This window comes from Trichechus manatus, unplaced genomic scaffold, assembly GCF_000243295.1.
Source record: "Trichechus manatus latirostris isolate Lorelei unplaced genomic scaffold, TriManLat1.0 scaffold00021, whole genome shotgun sequence".
Lineage (NCBI taxonomy): Eukaryota > Metazoa > Chordata > Mammalia > Sirenia > Trichechidae > Trichechus > Trichechus manatus.
This window is the reverse complement of record NW_004443957.1, coordinates 1152154-1169368: the sequence shown is the minus strand read 5'-3', so window position 1 is coordinate 1169368 and position 17215 is coordinate 1152154. Positions and strand designations below refer to the sequence as shown.

At 37.0% G+C, this 17215-nt stretch overlaps 1 protein-coding gene across 1 annotated transcript in view; it reads left to right on the top strand.

Moving 5' to 3' along the window:
• RYR2 (ryanodine receptor 2) overlaps window positions 1–17215 on the top strand; it is a 529910-nt gene that overhangs the window by 297568 nt on the left and 215127 nt on the right. The window contains exons 37-41 of the mRNA XM_023728152.1: window positions 2293–3097; window positions 5463–5663; window positions 7233–7338; window positions 11021–11164; window positions 12952–13225. Coding sequence (XP_023583920.1) covers window positions 2293–3097; window positions 5463–5663; window positions 7233–7338; window positions 11021–11164; window positions 12952–13225 — 1530 coding nt within the window. The remainder of the gene's footprint in view (window positions 1–2292; window positions 3098–5462; window positions 5664–7232; window positions 7339–11020; window positions 11165–12951; window positions 13226–17215) is intronic.

Here is a 17215-nt window from a genome sequence, read left to right as displayed (position 1 = left end):
TTAGCTTTTACTGAAATAACAAACAGCCCCCAAATCTTGGTGGCCTGCAAACAGACATTTATTTCTTGCTCCTGCTACACAAGATTGTGTGTCCACCGAAGCTCTGCTCCAGGTTGAAGTTAGACTGCGGGTGTGGCCCACATGCCTTTTCATCCTGAGACCCAAGATGAAGGGCAGGCCAGCCCCAAAGTGGGGCATGTAATTTTCATGGTAAAGGGTCGATGTGCAAGAGGGCTAACTGAAGCTTTCAGGACCTGTAAAAGTTTGTTTTTGGTTGCAACAGATGTTATGTCCACCTAAATTCTATTGTCCAAAGCAAGTCACATAGCCTAGTCCAAAGTAGGTAAGGTGAGGAAGATTACTCCATTTGCTGGGAAGAAGGAATAAAGAATATTTGTAGACAGTAATATAATGGGCTAAGAAGGTACTATATGATATATTTGGCATCGTCCTTATAACAGATAAAACAATGAGTTATTTATTTTGATACTCCCTAGTTCAAACTGTAGTTCATTAAAGTATGAATAATTCTACAATAGGTTGGTGTAGGGAGACAAAATAATTAATTGAAGTATATGCTTTGATTTTCCTTGATCTAAGTGTGAAGTTTATGAGATGTAGAGAAATATATGGACTACAGATCCTTCAGATTTTTTACGTTCATTCATTCTGTAGATATGTGTTAGTGCCTACAACGTTCCTGGCACTGACCCTTGCCCTCAAGACTTCATGGCCTGATCTAGAAGAGAGGTGTTTTAAAGAGAAGAACATGGTGTCATCAAGTAAAAAATAGGGGTGGGTGTATTGGGAGAGGCAGCAGCAATGTAGATTGTAGGGTTCTTATATGTTATTTCTAGTGACTAACATTTTGAGAGTGATTAGACAGTAGACTTGGTTATATTCTCTAATAAGAACTTTGTTGTTGCTAGTTACTGTCAAGTCGATTCTGACTCATGCGACCCCACGTGTTCAGAGTAGAACTGCTCCATAGAATTTTCAAGGCCAGGACATTTCAGAAGAAAATTGCCAGGCCTGTCTTCTAAGGCATCTCTCGGTGCATTTGAACTGTCAGCCTTTTGGCTAGTAGTTGAGTGCTCAACCGTTGCTGCCACACAGGGACCTCAGATATTCTGTGTTGCTATTATAAACAGATGTATATGTTGTAACCATCATCCAGGCTCAGGGGTAGAGTAATAGTCCTCTTGGAAGATATAAGAGCCCAACCAAGACATGAGTCATCACCTACTATGCTTTATGGTGGAGCCTTGCTCAGTTATTCCTTTCCAAGAACTGTTGTGCTAGCAGTAGGGCCCAGCAGTTGTGTGATTTCCTGGAAGCCTAGGTGGGGCATGGAGTGCATAACCACTTGCTTTTAGTTTTTAATACATGAAGCTTCTGATTCTGAGAATTGGGAAGTGGGCTCTGGAAGAATTCTGCACCATCAAGGCACAGTGACTTTGAATAGAATACCTGTGACTTGGAGAGCATAGATAATGAAAACAGACATGGGCAGGATGATAGCATACCTACATATGTTGAAAAATCTCAGCAACAAATACGTGTACATGTAAAGGAACTATGTGTTCTTTTTTTTCATAATTAAATATTTTATTGTGTTTTTGATGAAAATTTATACAGTAAATTAGGTTCTGTTTAATAATTTCTACACAATTTGTTCAGTGACATCTATTGCATTTTTCACAGTGTGTCAACTTTCTCATTATTTCTGTTCTGGTTGTTCTGTTTCCAGTAATCTAATTTCCCTGCCGCCTTGCTTTCTTGTCTTTGCTTTTGAGTAAATGTTGGTCTCATGTAGATGATTTTTTAAAGGAACACAGTACTCATGGATGATATTTATTTTATAAGCCACTCTGTTATTTTGCTGAAATATGACCTCATGGAATAGTTTTTGTTCAAGGTTTAAAGAGTATCTCAGGGCAACAGTCTCAGGGAGTCCTCCAGTCTTGGAACTACGTGTTCTTAAAATTGAACTCTGCTCAAAAAGTAATGCCTTTAGGCATAATCTGGCCATAATTTGGGGGTTTATGGGTTGAAAGGGCAGGATATGTGCTGGGGGCAAAAAAAACAAATTAAGAATCGGGTGTAAATTCTGACTCCCAATAAAAACTTGAGGCTCTCCTTTATTTTGCCAAGTGGAAAATGTCATTAATAGTGTCTGCTTCAGTAACCTTTTGAAATATGTAGATGACATACTTAGACTTCTTAGATGCAGATTAAAAAAATAATAATTCATGCTTAATCTTGCTACCAATGTCCTTTTCCCTTCTACAGATCTGTGGACATATTAGAATTGACGGAGCAAGAGGAACTGCTGAAGTTCCACTATCACACTCTCCGCCTCTACTCAGCGGTCTGTGCTCTGGGGAACCACCGGGTGGCCCACGCCCTGTGCAGCCACGTGGATGAGCCTCAGCTCCTCTACGCCATCGAGAACAAGTACATGCCTGGCTTGCTGCGTGCAGGCTTCTATGACCTGCTGATCGACATCCACCTTAGCTCCTACGCCACTGCCAGGCTTATGATGAACAATGAATTCATCGTTCCCATGACGGAAGAAACCAAGAGTATTACCCTCTTCCCTGATGAGAACAAAAAGCACGGTCTCCCAGGGATCGGCCTTAGCACCTCCCTCAGGCCGCGGATGCAGTTTTCCTCCCCTAGTTTTGTGAGCATTAGTAATGAATGCTACCAGTATAGTCCAGAGTTCCCCCTAGATATCCTAAAGGCCAAAACCATCCAGATGCTGACAGAAGCAGTGAAAGAGAGCAGCCTTCATGCCCGGGACCCGGTTGGGGGGACCACTGAATTCCTCTTTGTACCTCTCATCAAGCTTTTCTATACCCTGCTCATCATGGGCATCTTCCACAATGACGACTTGAAGCACATTCTGCAGTTAATTGAGCCCAGTGTATTTAAGGAAGCTGCCACGCCAGAGGAGGACAGTGTGGTGCTGGAGAAGGAGCTCAGCATGGAAGACTCGAAGCTGGAAGGAGCTGGGGAGGAAGAAGCCAAAGGCGGTAAAAGGCCGAAGGAAGGCCTGCTCCACATGAAACTGCCAGAGCCAGTTAAACTGCAGGTAATCAGAAAAAAGATACTACTGCATTTCAGAATCGCTAAGTACTAAGGTACTGAATTTTAACTTTGTCTTTTTTTGCATGTGTTTGTGTTCCTGTATAATGGTAGTTCTTCATAAAACTAACTTCCTCTTGTTCTTTAAGAAGTGCCAGTCTGATTTGCTTGCATTTAGAATGGAATTAACGGATTTTTCAGTTGAGTCAGTTGACAATAGACAAAAGATGCTAAATTTAGTATTTTTGTCATGTTGCTTACCTTGGTCAGATATGTTTATCTGTCATAGACATCCACATGTACGGCAGGTGCCTGTTTGTAAAGGTGTGTGTGTGTGTGTGTGTGTTTGTGTGTGTTCGCGCGGGCGTGCGTCTGAAAAGAGCAGAGGAGGTGGGCTTTTGTCCCACCAGCTGTTCTCTCTCCTATTCATTAGCAGTTTCCTTGTATCTCCCTTCCTGTTTCTGCAGATACATTTCACCTACAGTATCAATTATGTTGGAATGCATGAAATGCAAAGCATGTTGTTAGTTGCCATCAAGTTGATTCCGACTCATGACAACCACATATGTTGCAGAGTGTTCTGTAGGGTTTTCTTTGCTATAATCTTGTCTGAGGCAGATTGCTATGCCTTTCTTCTATAGCGATGCTGGCTGAGTTTGAACCACTGACCTTTAGGTTAGCAGTTGAGTGCAAATCATTTTTGTCTCCCATTAAATACCCATTTTCAAACCCCACCTCCACTCCCACCAACCTGTGTTTGGAATACTCATACACCAATACATGTGCCCATTCTCAAATAGCAAGATTTTACTGCCTGCAAGTGTGTTCCTAAGAAATCAAAGATAAACCGAAGAGGTCCTGTTGTAACACCTCTTTCATTCGCTGGAGACAGTTTGAGAAAGTTGCACCATTGACATGTTTTCTCACTCTTCATTCCTTTAGTCCACAATGGTTGAGGTCTTACTCTCTGCTAGCCCCTTGGTGCTAGATGAAAGAAACAGAAGAGGTCCCTGCCTTCCAGAAGCTCACAGTCTCTTGGAGAAATATATACTTATTTCTGTATTTCTTAAATATATCTTGTTGCTAATGGCATTAAATGCTCTGAAGGAAAAAAAATGAATTACTAGAAGAAAGAAAATTTAAAATTAGATTACTCTGAGAAAGGTTAGGGAAGACTCCTCTGAATTGGTGAATTTTAAGGTGAGGTTGGATTCGAGATGGAGTTCAGTAGCTGAACCAGCCTGGCAAATGGTCCAGAGACAGGAAAAGGTCAGTATGGTTGCAGCTTAATGAGCTAGGGAGTCGGGGGTGGTAATACTGGGGAATTAAGCAGAGGGTAGTTCATGTGGAATCAAGCCTGTTTTCTGAAACCAGCCAGGTAATCGATTTTGAATTTTACGTGTGACTAAAACCACTGAAGAATTTTATTCTAAAAAGCTCAGCCTAGCTGCTGTGGGAAAAAATAGATGAGAGGGGGAAAGAGAATGGGTGCAGAGTCTAGTTTGTCAGGAGGCTATTGCACTGGCCTAGACCCAATAGAACAGCATTTACGCCAGAATGGGGGCAAAAGCAATGGAGAGAGGTAGGTGGAGTCAAGGGCATTTTCATAGACAGCGTCGACATAAATTGGTTATATTGTAGATGGTGACATACAGGTTTTTGAGAGTTCTCTTTGGCACTACTCTGTGTTTCTATTACAGTATTTAAATGTTTTTCTAATCTTGGGGAGAGAATTTTCTGATAGGCATGTTTCAATTAAAGTACTATGTCAGTTATAAATCCTTTTGGCTGCCAGTAAGAGAATACCCAGCTAACGATTTAATAAATAGCAATAAAAATATTTAATTAACTTACATAAGTAGTCTAGAGGTAGATAGTTCCAGAATTAGTACAGTAAATCAATGGTGTCATCAGAAACCCAGCTGTTAATATCTTTCTGCTCTGTGATCCTCTGCGTGTGATTTGCATACTAAGGGGTTTTGCCTCATTCTTTCTTCCAGTAATACCATTACCCAGTTATACTCATTTTGAAAGGAAGGTATTCTATTCTGTTATTCATGATGGAAAATCTTTCCCAGAAGACCCCTAGCCAACTTCTCCATATATATCTCACTGGCCATAGCATCTGTAGCTGCAAAGGAGGCTGGTAAACTAAGAGTCCACCAAAGGAAAATGTATTTGCCATGTTTGGCTTAGACAAATTATATTTTATCCCCTGGGACTGAGCACATTGTTGCCTACACAAAATCAGGATTCTGTTTGTATTGGAGAGAAGTAGGCAACTAAGCACATGTACCATGGATTATTATTTGAAATATATTAACTATTTAAGGATTCAGAAATCAAATTTGGTGACTTTTTGATCTTCTTAGATGTGCCTGCTGCTTCAGTACCTTTGTGACTGCCAGGTCCGGCACCGGATAGAAGCCATTGTAGCCTTTTCAGATGACTTTGTAGCTAAGCTTCAAGACAATCAACGCTTCCGATATAATGAAGTTATGCAAGCCTTAAACATGTCAGCTGCGCTCACAGCCAGGAAAACCAAGGAATTTAGATCCCCACCTCAAGAGCAGGTACAAGAATGAAATTAAAATTCTTATTTTTCATTTTGATCTTTAGTTCATTCAAGATTCGCATATTACAAAAATTATATCACGTGTAGCATATCTTACAAGACTTTCCTTCTTCTGCCTAAACTAGCCAAGTTGATTTCATTATTCATAGTTTCATCAGAAGAATCATTTGGCTAGTTTACCCAAAGAAGGACTTATTAAAAGATATTTGGTTATGTCGAAGCCCCTTTGGGAGGGTCAGTGGGCCAGTTCTGAAGCTCTGCAGATAGGAAAAATACCCAACCACAGAGTGGGGTCTTCTCTAGCCAACACAGCACAGCACAGGAACCCTTGGTTCGTAGGACTAGATGCTAGAACCTTTCTATTTTATCCCTAGAAGAACCAAGTGCCCCTACCACCTGGCTTGCCAGAGATTGATCACCCTGTTTGTGGCTCTTCCTCTTGTTACTCACCTCTAAATACAGGTCTCTAGAGTGCAGCAGAACCTAGGTCATATGCCTGAAGCAGAACATAAGCTATTCTGGGGACATGAGTCTTCTGGATCACTCACATATTGCTGGTTTAAATGTAGATACTACAGCCAATCTGGAAAATAGTTTTGGTTGTTTCTTAACAAACTAAACATGCAACTGCCGTATAGCCCAGCAATTGTACTCCTGGATATTTATCATAGAAAAATGAAAACTTAATGCCCGCCTAAAAACCTATACAAAAATGTTCATAGCAGCTTTATTTGTAAGAGCAAACAATTTTCAACGGGTGAATGTTAAAGAAGCTATGGTACTCCCATACAATACAAAGCAATGAACTATTAATACACACAGCAATCTCTAGAAAATTATGCTGAGTGAAAAAAGCCAGTTCCAGAAGGTAACTTCATTTATATAAGATTCTTGAAATGACAAAATTATAGAGAACAGACTAGTGGTTGTCAGGAGTTAAGGGGCGGGTGGGAAAGAAGTGTGCGTGACTATGAAAGGGCAAACGGGAGGGATACTGCTGCTGATGGAATTGTTTTTGGTTTTGACTCTGTCAAGGTCAATGTTCTTGTGATATTGTACTAAAGATTTATAAGATGTTACCATTAGGGAAGCTGGATAAAGGGTACATAGGATCTCTATTATTTCTTACAACAGCATATGAATCTACAATTATCTCAAAATAAACATTTAATTTAAAAAATCACATTAAAAAAAACTCTAAAAAAAAAAACAAAAAACTTACGATTGTTTCCCAAAGGAAAATTACAGGCCAAGAAAAGACCCTCTTTTCTTTATTCATAAATTTAATATCATGGTGTCTAAACTAAAACAACTGAAAGTTTCCCCCTTTTGTTTAATTGACACATTAGCGACAGCATAGTTGTCCACTAATATTACTCTTTAATTGTATTTATATATTTCTTTTCCTTTGCATCTGCATTCTCAAAAAGATTTCTTTAAAACAGTCAATAAAGTATAGAAATTAACTTACGCATCATGGAAATCTAAGACCTTTGCTGTACCATTCCTGAATTTACCTGTCTTTTCAACTTTGTTTTTCCTCTTTCTCATTTTTCCAAACTTTCAGATCAATATGCTTCTCAATTTTAAGGATGACAAAAGTGAATGTCCATGTCCTGAAGAAATCAGAGACCAACTCTTGGATTTTCATGAAGATCTGATGACACATTGTGGTAAAGTATTCTTGATTTACTACTCTAATTAAATGTATATGTTTAATGCATATTCATTGATACAAAATTAAGAGTATATGTGAACGGGCTCAGAAATATACACAGTACCTATTACGAGTTCATATCAGAACATACATTATGGCAAAATGGTAAACCATTCCTATGTGGGAAACCGTTATGGGTAGAGAGAAGATCCGAAAGACAGTAAGTTCGAGCAGAAGATGACAGAAACTCCTTCTCTCTTTTCCCTCATTCCCACATTGACAGGAAGATGGAAGGAGGATGGAAGCATGTAGCCTGGTGATTTTCGTAGAGAGGTTAGGTTGCTTCAGTCTAAAGCAATTTGATCACAAACAGTTGTATTTAAACTGGTTGAAGAACTGCTTTTTAGGAATGGCCTAAGGAAACCACCATATGTCTTTTTAATTTTATACTTATATATTAATAGTCAAAATCTGTTAAGGGAATTCACGCTCCTTTTGTTCTGAGTCCTTTTAAAATAGAATGATTAGGTTTCTGGGTTTAGTTCTTTCTTCCTTTATGCAGTGGTATGGGTAAGGTCTGTGATTCAGTGAAAGAAAAGGAATTAGCCATTTCTTAAGTGTTATCTCTATCTATTTCTATATATCACTAGTGGTATGATTTCATTTTGTTTTAATGAAGACAATAAGAACAGTATCTTGCATATTAATTCAGCTTATGAATGAATAATCCCTAAATGACTACCAGAAAATTATAGTATGTATATACTATGAATGGAGCCCTGGTGGTGCAGTGGTTAAGCATTTGGCTGCTAACCAAAAGGTCAGCAGTTCGAATCCACCAGCCACTCCTTGGAAACCCTATGGGGCAGTTCTCTTCTGTCCTGTAGGGTCGCTATGAGTCAGAATTGACTCAACAGCAATGGGTTTTTATGCTATGAATGGAGCCCTGCTGGTGCAGTGGTTAAGAGCCATGGCTGCTAACCAAAAAGTTGGCAGTATGAATCCACCAGCCGCTCCTTGGAAACCCTATGGGGCAGTTCTCATCTGTCCTATAGGGTCACCATGAGTTGGAGTCAACTCAACGGCAACGGGTTTGGTTTGGTTTTATATACTATAAATAAAGAAATACTCTAAAATGGTAGAATTATTGCTTCATACAAAAAACATTTCCTGATTTAGAGTACCTACTTGTGCCTGTTTTCTGTGTTATCTCAACTTATCAAAATATCATTGACATTTTTGGGAGGCAAGCGAGGAGGAAAAAGTCCAGGGAAGTTTGTAGGCAGGACAGGACCATAGGTCTAGGCAGACAGTGCCCGATTTCCAGAGATGTTGAAGGCCAGCCCAAGTAGCAGAATTAATCTTGGATTCTAAGAGAGTCCTTTTGGTCTCTGGTCAGTTTTGTATTTTGTTTTGGCTGCTGATAACCCTGATCCCACAGGAACAGAGGAAAAAAAGAAAGTGAAACAAAAAACACTATGAGTGAATCTTATTTGTGATTGCTAGTAGGCAAGATTGCTTAGCTCGATATTGTCTAATATTTAAACATAGAAGCAGTGCTATAAGCTATGAATGGAAAAAATTGCTAGGCCTTGGAATTATTTCCTTTAAATGTATTTTTTTTATTGTGGTAAAAATATATATAACAAAACATTTGCCAATTCAACAATTTTTACACGTACAGTTCAGTGCCATTGGTTACATTCATCATGTTGTGCCACCATCACCACTATCCTTTTCCAAATCATTTCACCACCGTTAACAGAAACTCAGTACCACCTAAGAAAAGACTCCCATTTCTCCCTCCCTCCCATCCCTGGTAGCCACTTATAAGCTTTGATTTCTAAACATTTGCCTATTTCATGTAAGTAGGATCTTTACAATATTTGTCCATTGGCGATCATCTTATTTCACTCAGCATAATGTTTGCAAGGTTCATCCATGTTGTGGTATGTGTCAGGATTTTGTTTCTCTTTATGGCTGAGTAATATTCCATTGTATGACTATATCACATTTTGTTTAACCATTCATCTGTTGATGGACACTTGGGTTGGTTCAACTTTTTGGTTATTGTGAATAGTGCTGCAGTGTACATTGGTGTACAGGTTTCTGTTTGTGTTCCTACTTTCAATTATTTTGGGTATATGCCTAGGATTGGAATTGATGGATCATATAGTAGTTCTGTGTTTAACTTTTTGAGGAACTTCCTTACTGTCTTCCACAGCAGCTATACCATTTTCCATTCCCACCAGCAATGGATGAGGGTTCCAGTTTCTCCACATCCTCACCAATACCTGTTATTTTCCATTTTTTTTTATCATTGTCATTCTAGTGGGAGTAAGGTGGTATACCATTGTTGTTTTGATTTTCCTCTCCTGACAATCTGCTTCTGTAGATTACAGCCTAGGAAACCCTATAGGACATTTCTACTCTGTCATGTAGGGTCACTGGGAGTTAGAATCGATGCGCCGACATACAGCAACAACAACTAATAACACTGAGCATCGTTTTATATGCTTGCTGACCATTTGTATATCTTCTCTGGTGAAATGTCTATTCAATCCTTTGCCCGTTTTTCGATTGGACTGTTTTGTCTTAAATTGTAGGAATTCTTTATATATTCTTGGTATTAAACCCATATCAGATATATGGCTCCCCAAAATTTCCTCTGAACCTGTAGTTTGCCTCTTCACTTTGTTGATAAAATCTTTTGGTGAACAAATTTTTAAAAAAAAATTTTTATGAAGTCACATATCTATTTTATCTTTTGCTGCTCTTGCTTTTGGTGGCCTTTGTTGTCAAATTTAAAAATCCATTATTTAAAACTAGGTCCTGAAGCCATACTCCTATATTTTCTTCTAAGAATTTTATGGGTTTTAATTCACACATTTAGGTCCTTAATCCATTTTGAATTAGTTCCTATATGTCATGTGAAATATGGATCCAGCTTCATTCTGTTACTTGTGGAAATCCAGTTTTCCCAATACCATTTATTAAAGAGACTGTTCTTTCCCTATTGAATGGACTTAATACCCTTGTCAAAAATCAGTTTACCATAGATGTATAGGTTTATTTCTAAACTCTCAATTCTATTCCATTGCTCTATATGGCTATACAAGTACCAGGCCATTTTGATTACTATAGCTTTATAGTATGTTTTGAAATGAGGAATTGTGAGTCCTCCTACTTTATTCTTCTTTTTAAAGATTACATTGGCTATTTGGGGCCCCTTGTTGTTCCACATAAATTTGAGGATTGGCTTTTCCATTTCTGTAAAGAAGGCTGTTGGAACTTTGATGGGGATTGCATTGAATTTATAGTTTGCTTTGGGTAGTATTGACATCTTAACAATATTAAGCCTTCTATTCCATGAACACTGAATGTCCTTGCATTTATTTAGGCCATCTTTAATTTCTTTTAGTAATGTTTTATAGTTTTTAGTATATAAGTCCTTTACTTTCCTCATTAAATTTATCCTTAGGTACTTCAATTTTTTAAATGATATTGTAAGTGGAATTGTTTCCTTAATTTCCTTTTCAGCTTGCTCATTCCTGACTTATAGAAACCCAACTGATTTTTTGTGTGTTAAACTTGTACTCTGCCACTTTGCTAAATTATTAGCTCCAATAGCTTTCTTGTGGACCCCAAATATATTTTTATATACTTTATTTGCTTTGTCTCTCCTTTTTTTGTACTAGGAATTGAGCTGGATGAAGATGGTTCTTTAGATGGAAACAATGATCTAACAATTAGAGGGCGCCTGCTGTCCCTGGTAGAAAAGGTGACCTACCTGAAGAAGAAACAAGCAGAAAAACCAATTCAGAGTAACTCCAAGAAGTCCTGTAAGCAGTATGCAGTGGCACTGGCAAAATGACTCAACTGCTGAAATTTTTCCAGCAGTTTTGAATGAATGAATATTGAATGAATATTATCCTCGATGACCCAGTGAGATAATTGAGTTTGCAACTTCCAAGCATCAGATACTTAAGTAGATGCTTATACCTGCCAGAAGTAGATCATAAGATCACACAATATTCCTAGTAACAGATTGAGAGATTGCAGCATTAGAAAGGTGGATGGGGCTTCTTAGAGAACTAAAAATTTAGATATTTGATCAAAGACGAACTGTTGAGAGAAAGTATAAAGGGAGTAATTTAACTTTATCACATCTAAATATTATTTTGCTGCTTTTCCAATAATCCCCGCATCAAATGAAACTTTTTCTTAATGTTTAAGTAGCTATCATCTGTAACTATGTTTTGGTTCTAAAATATTTTCTGAAGTGTTATGCACTTCCGGTTCATCCATGTCCTGTTTAACTGGAGAGTAATGGCTGCTGCTTCGAGAAAGCAAAGAAGCACACTCTGGTTGGGAGTGTCTCCTTGGCTGGGTGGTGGTACACTGGTCCAGAAGGGGCTCAAGAAGTCAGTCTGTGAGATATGACCTACTTATTATCTCAATTTGGAGACACCACTGATTTCAACTTGCAGTTGAAAATCATTATCCATACAACTACCCCTTAATTTGTTCTTCAGTATCACAGTCAAATTTGAGTCAAGTTTTCTTCAAAATTGGAGCTTAAAGTTTCTTATGAATCACTTTTTGTTATTATCAGGTACATGATCTTGACATATTAAAAATTACACCACAGTTTCGACACATATAGAAGTATACTGGTATTTTATCTTCATTTTGTATTTGGTTAAAATTGGTAGCTTGTTTTTTTTCTCTTAAATAACATATAGATGCAAATTGAATGGCTTCTTTTGAAAATAAGCCAGTATATTGATGATAGGGATTAAGTACTCACTGCAGTGGTAAGAGCTCAGCTGCTAACCAAAAGGTCTGCAATTCGAATCCACCAGCTGCTCTTTGGAAACTCTCTGGGGAAGTTCTACTCTGTCCTGTAGGGTCGCTATGAGTCAGAATTGACAACAATGGATTTGGTTTTGTGTGCATGAACCGGTCACATCAATCCCCCTTAGATTTTGTAATTTTGTTAGTTATTTTAAGAGTTTTGGAAGTTTTTATTGCTATTAAGAGCACTGCATTACACGTTACATTGTAAGTAATCTTCTGTGAATAAAATATTTTTTCACTTTAATACTCCTTCACAGTCTAAGAAGATATTTTAAGTGAACATTAGAGATCCAAATTTAAGTAAAAATTGTAGTCACTATTGAAAAGGATTCAACTGAGGAGAAAATTAAATAAACAGATAACCTTTCATGTCCATAACTGATCTCTTTAAAGATGTGTATGTTAGACCCTCTGGGAAGAATATAATGGATCTAAGCAAATACAAGGAAGATGGCATCTCATATAAATTGTCATTCTTTCAGTTATTTATGGACTGCCACCAGTAGTTTTGTAAAAGTGATTATAATTTTAAAGCAGCTTAAGTTCTTTAACTATAATGATGGTTTTTAAAGAAAGGGTTGAGTATTTTTATCCTTGCGTGTCCCTGACTGATGTAATGTTTGAATGAAATTTATTTTGTTAAAAGAATATTCCTAGTACAGATATAGATACCAGTTTGGGTATATGGAATATATAGTTAAAATGTCCAACTAATTTGTCTTCTCTTATTATTTTCCTTTTTTATGAACAATCCATAATGACCTCACAGCCACTCTTCAGCAGTTGATTTCTGAGACTATGGTCCGATGGGCTCAGGAGTCTGTCATTGAAGACCCTGAGTTGGTGAGGGCCATGTTTGTGCTGCTCCATCGACAGTACGATGGCATTGGGGGTCTGGTCCGGGCTCTGCCAAAGACCTACACCATAAACAGTGTCTCTGTGGAGGATACCATCAACCTGCTGGCATCTCTTGGTCAGATTCGCTCTTTGCTGAGTGTCAGGATGGGCAAAGAAGAAGAGAAGCTTATGATTCGTGGATTGGGGTAAAATATTTAACTCTGTCAATCCTTTGTCTTCTAAATTTGTTTATCCCACAAGTAGTATAGTAGGTACATTAAGATGGATTAGATGATCATTAAATTAGATTGTTGTTTTCCTAGAGATTATGTTGTAAAGCTAAATAAGGAAGTAGCTCTCAGTAACAAAATATGACTAATTTTACAACTAGATGCTAATGTAGCCATGATAGGTAGCAAATATCTTAGAGTAGTTGTTTTTCTAAGTCCCTTATTAATGTATAATCATATATAAAATACAGGTTAATTAAAACCCACTAAAGACTATGGAGGAAAAATTCACCAGCAGGATATAGTAAGGAAGTTTGCTTATATCTGCTTGGGCCGTGGAAAAAGAAGGAAAACAAACAAACCAACAAAAGAAGACCTCTTTTGAGAATTCAGCATCATGAACTCGTGCTTCATATGGATTTGAGTATTAGAATTTATATCCTGTGCATAGTCTGAAGATCCCCAAGCTGAGAAGTTAACAAAAATTGGTCTCGGGGGATGATTTCTCAGATCAGGTCACAGTGAAATCTTACAGGGAGTGATATCTTGCTACCAAAGACTAGCTCATAGTCAGAAATTGCAGAGCACATATGGAAACAATCCACCATGAATAAGAGTCTGCAGATACAGTAAACAGTGGAATTAGACTCCCTTAAGAACTTCAGAGTGACAGAGTCTATAAAGTTAACCACTAAATTTAATTTAAAATAGTTTAAAATACAAAAGAATAAGTCAAATCCCCAAGAATAAGATATGCAAAAAGTCCATGAAGATTTGAAAAAACTCAAAAAGAACTTCTAGAAATGAAAAAATATAATAATTGACTTTAAAACAGTGAATTGATTAAACTGCAGATAAGATACTGCCGAAGAGAAAATTAATAAATTGGATCATAGATCTGAGGAAATTACTCAGAAATATAGCAGAGAAAGATAAAGATAAGGAAATACAAAAGAGAAGTTAAGAGACCTAGGGGATTATATAAGAAGTTTCAGCATATACTGAATAGGATTTCCAGGAAAGACAGAACAGATGAATTGGAGAATGGGAATATTTGAAGGGCTATTGGCTTAAGTTTTTTAGAATTAATGAAAAAACTGAATTTACAGATTCATAAAGGACAATTAGTTTCACATCCATAGCTGGATATACTGTAGTGACATTACATAACATCAAAGATAAATAGGCCATTTTAAAAGCAAGCAGAGGGAAAAGCCAGAATGCTTACAAAGAAACAATATGAGAATTCTCAACAGTAAAACTATAGGTCAGAACTCAGTGGCATGCAACATTCAAAGTTCTGTTGAAAAATAACCATCAATTTAGAATGTGTTACCCAACTGAGAATTTGGCATCATGAGCTAGTGCTGTATGTGGATTTGGTGGTTAGAGTTTATACCCCATATTCAAGAGTGATGGCAAACCAAGATATTTGCAGAATATTTACTTGCAGTTTCACATTGAGAGACATTCTAAAATTCTTATACTAAAGGCTGTACTTTAGGAAAAAGAAAATAGAGTTCAGAATTTTCCATGGGAAAGAGTAAGATGCGGTAAGTTTTAATGAGCATACTGTTGGTATATGTATGGATAAATGTAAGCAATCATCAATAAACATGAATAATTTTGATATATGAAAATGAGATGGAATTAAAATGCCAGTCAAAAATAAAAAATTAAACCATGCTGTTGTTCACAAGAAAAATATCTAAAGATACAGATGTAGGTATCCAGTATGTAGAGTGTTTAAAAGTGACCTAAAAGACAAATATTCCACAAACGCAAAAGCTACTGTAGTTATACAGGTATCTGACAGAAGAGGAGACAACTACTTATGTGAATAAGATAGAACACAAAGAAACAATAAAATAGATTTAAAAATGGAGTTGATTCTTTGGGGGGAAAAAAAAAACCTAATAAAATAGTATAGCCAAGTTTTTGATTTAACAGAACTCAAGAATAATCCTGAGTGAAGAAAACAAGTGTAGAAAGGGTATCATTTATGTACATTTTAAACGAAAAAAATCAATATTCTGTGTTATTCATGAGCCTACTACTTAAAATTACAAAAAAGTACTGGAAAGTTCTATTCCAAATTTATGATAATGGTTACCTTTTTTTTTTTTTTTTTTGGAAAAGGGCCCTAGACTGTGTGTACACTAAGAATAAGTAATATTGGGACAAAGGTTGGGGGGCGGTGCAGAAAAACCTAAACAACAAAAGTAAATTTTATAGCTTATGGGCCTTTTCTGAGTATTAATATTTAAATCTAACCTGAGGAGGTCTCTCATAAGAAATGTTCTTAATTAACCAAATGAAAAAGTTGTCCAAAAAATGGAGAGCACTTTATTTCTTAAATGAACATGATACAGTAATATTTTCTGTCAGCATATATAAATCACTCAGTAGTGATAAAACACAAAATGACTATGAAAACAATAAAATACCACTTTTTTGTACTGTTAGAAATGTTCCACACAGAGGACAAACTCAATAAATGACAACCTGCCTTCTGGGCTATAGAATTATAAATCTATTTAATTTACCTAGATGTAAAAGCAAACAAAGTTTTTCAATTAAATATTTTCCAAATTAGTTCATTTAAAAGGATTCGAATTAATGAGAGAATAAATACTGTGATTACAGCTGCGGTTCGAAAACGAGTTGAAAGTTCTGTTGCCAAATATGCTTCAGTCTAACATGAAGGAAAGGGTGCTGACTTCCCCTGTATTGTGTGTTGTCTTCTCTTCACCTAAGATAATTATTGTCTGCTATCTAGTTAGTGAATACCGCCCTACCTCCCTCCTCACCCTCGTAACCATCAATGAATATTTTCTTCTGTGTTTAAACTTTTCCTTGAGTTCTTATAATAGTGATCTCATACAATATTTGTTCTTTCGCGACTAATTTCACTCAGCATGATGTTCTCCAGATTCATCCATGTTATGAGACGTTTTGCTGATTCATCTGGTTCTTTATTATTGCTTAGTATTCCATTGTGTGGATATACCATAATTTGTTTATCCATTCGTCCATTGATGGGCACCTAGGTTGTTTCCATCTTTCTGCTATTGTAAACAGTGCTGCAATGAGCATGGGTGTGCATATATCTATTCATGTGATGGCTCTTATTTCTCTAGGATATATTCCAAGGATGGGATTGCTGGATTGTATGGTACTTCTATTTCTAGCTTTTTAAGGAAGTGCCAAATCAATTTCCAAAGTGGTTGTACCATTTTAGAGTCCCATCAACAGTATGTAAGTGTTCCAGTCTCTCCACAGCCTCTCCAACATTTATGGTGTTTTTTGGATTAATGCTAGTAGCCTTGTGGGGGTGAGATGGTATCTCATTATAGTTTTGATTTGCATTTCTCTAGTAGCTAATGATTTTGAACATTTCCTCATGTGTCTATTAGCCGCCTGAATGTCTTCTTTAGTGAAGCACCTGTTCATATCCTTTGCCCATTTTTTAAATTGCGTCATTTGTCTTTTTGTTGTTGAGGTTTTACAGTATCTTGTAGATTTTAAAGATTAGACGATGATCAGATTTGTCATAGCCAAAAATTTTTTCCCAGTCTGTAGGTTGTCTTTTTACTCCTTTGGTGAAGTCTTTTGACTAGCATAAGTGTTTGAGTTTTAGGAGCTCCTAGTTATTGTGTTTCTCTGTTGGTGTTTGTGCATTGTTAGTTATGTTTTGTATTCTGTTTATGCCATGTATTAGGGCTCCTAGTGTTTTCTTTATTTTTTCTTCCATGATCTTTATCATTTTAGATTTTCTATTTAGGTCTTTGATCCATGTTGAGTTAGTTTTTGTGCATGGTGAGAGGTATGGGTCTTGTTTCAGTTTTTTGCAGATGGATATCCAGTTATGCCAGCACCATTTGTTAAAGAGACTGTCTTTTCCCCAGTTAATGGACTTTGGGCCTTTGTCAAATATCAGCTGCTCATAGGTAGATGAATTTATGT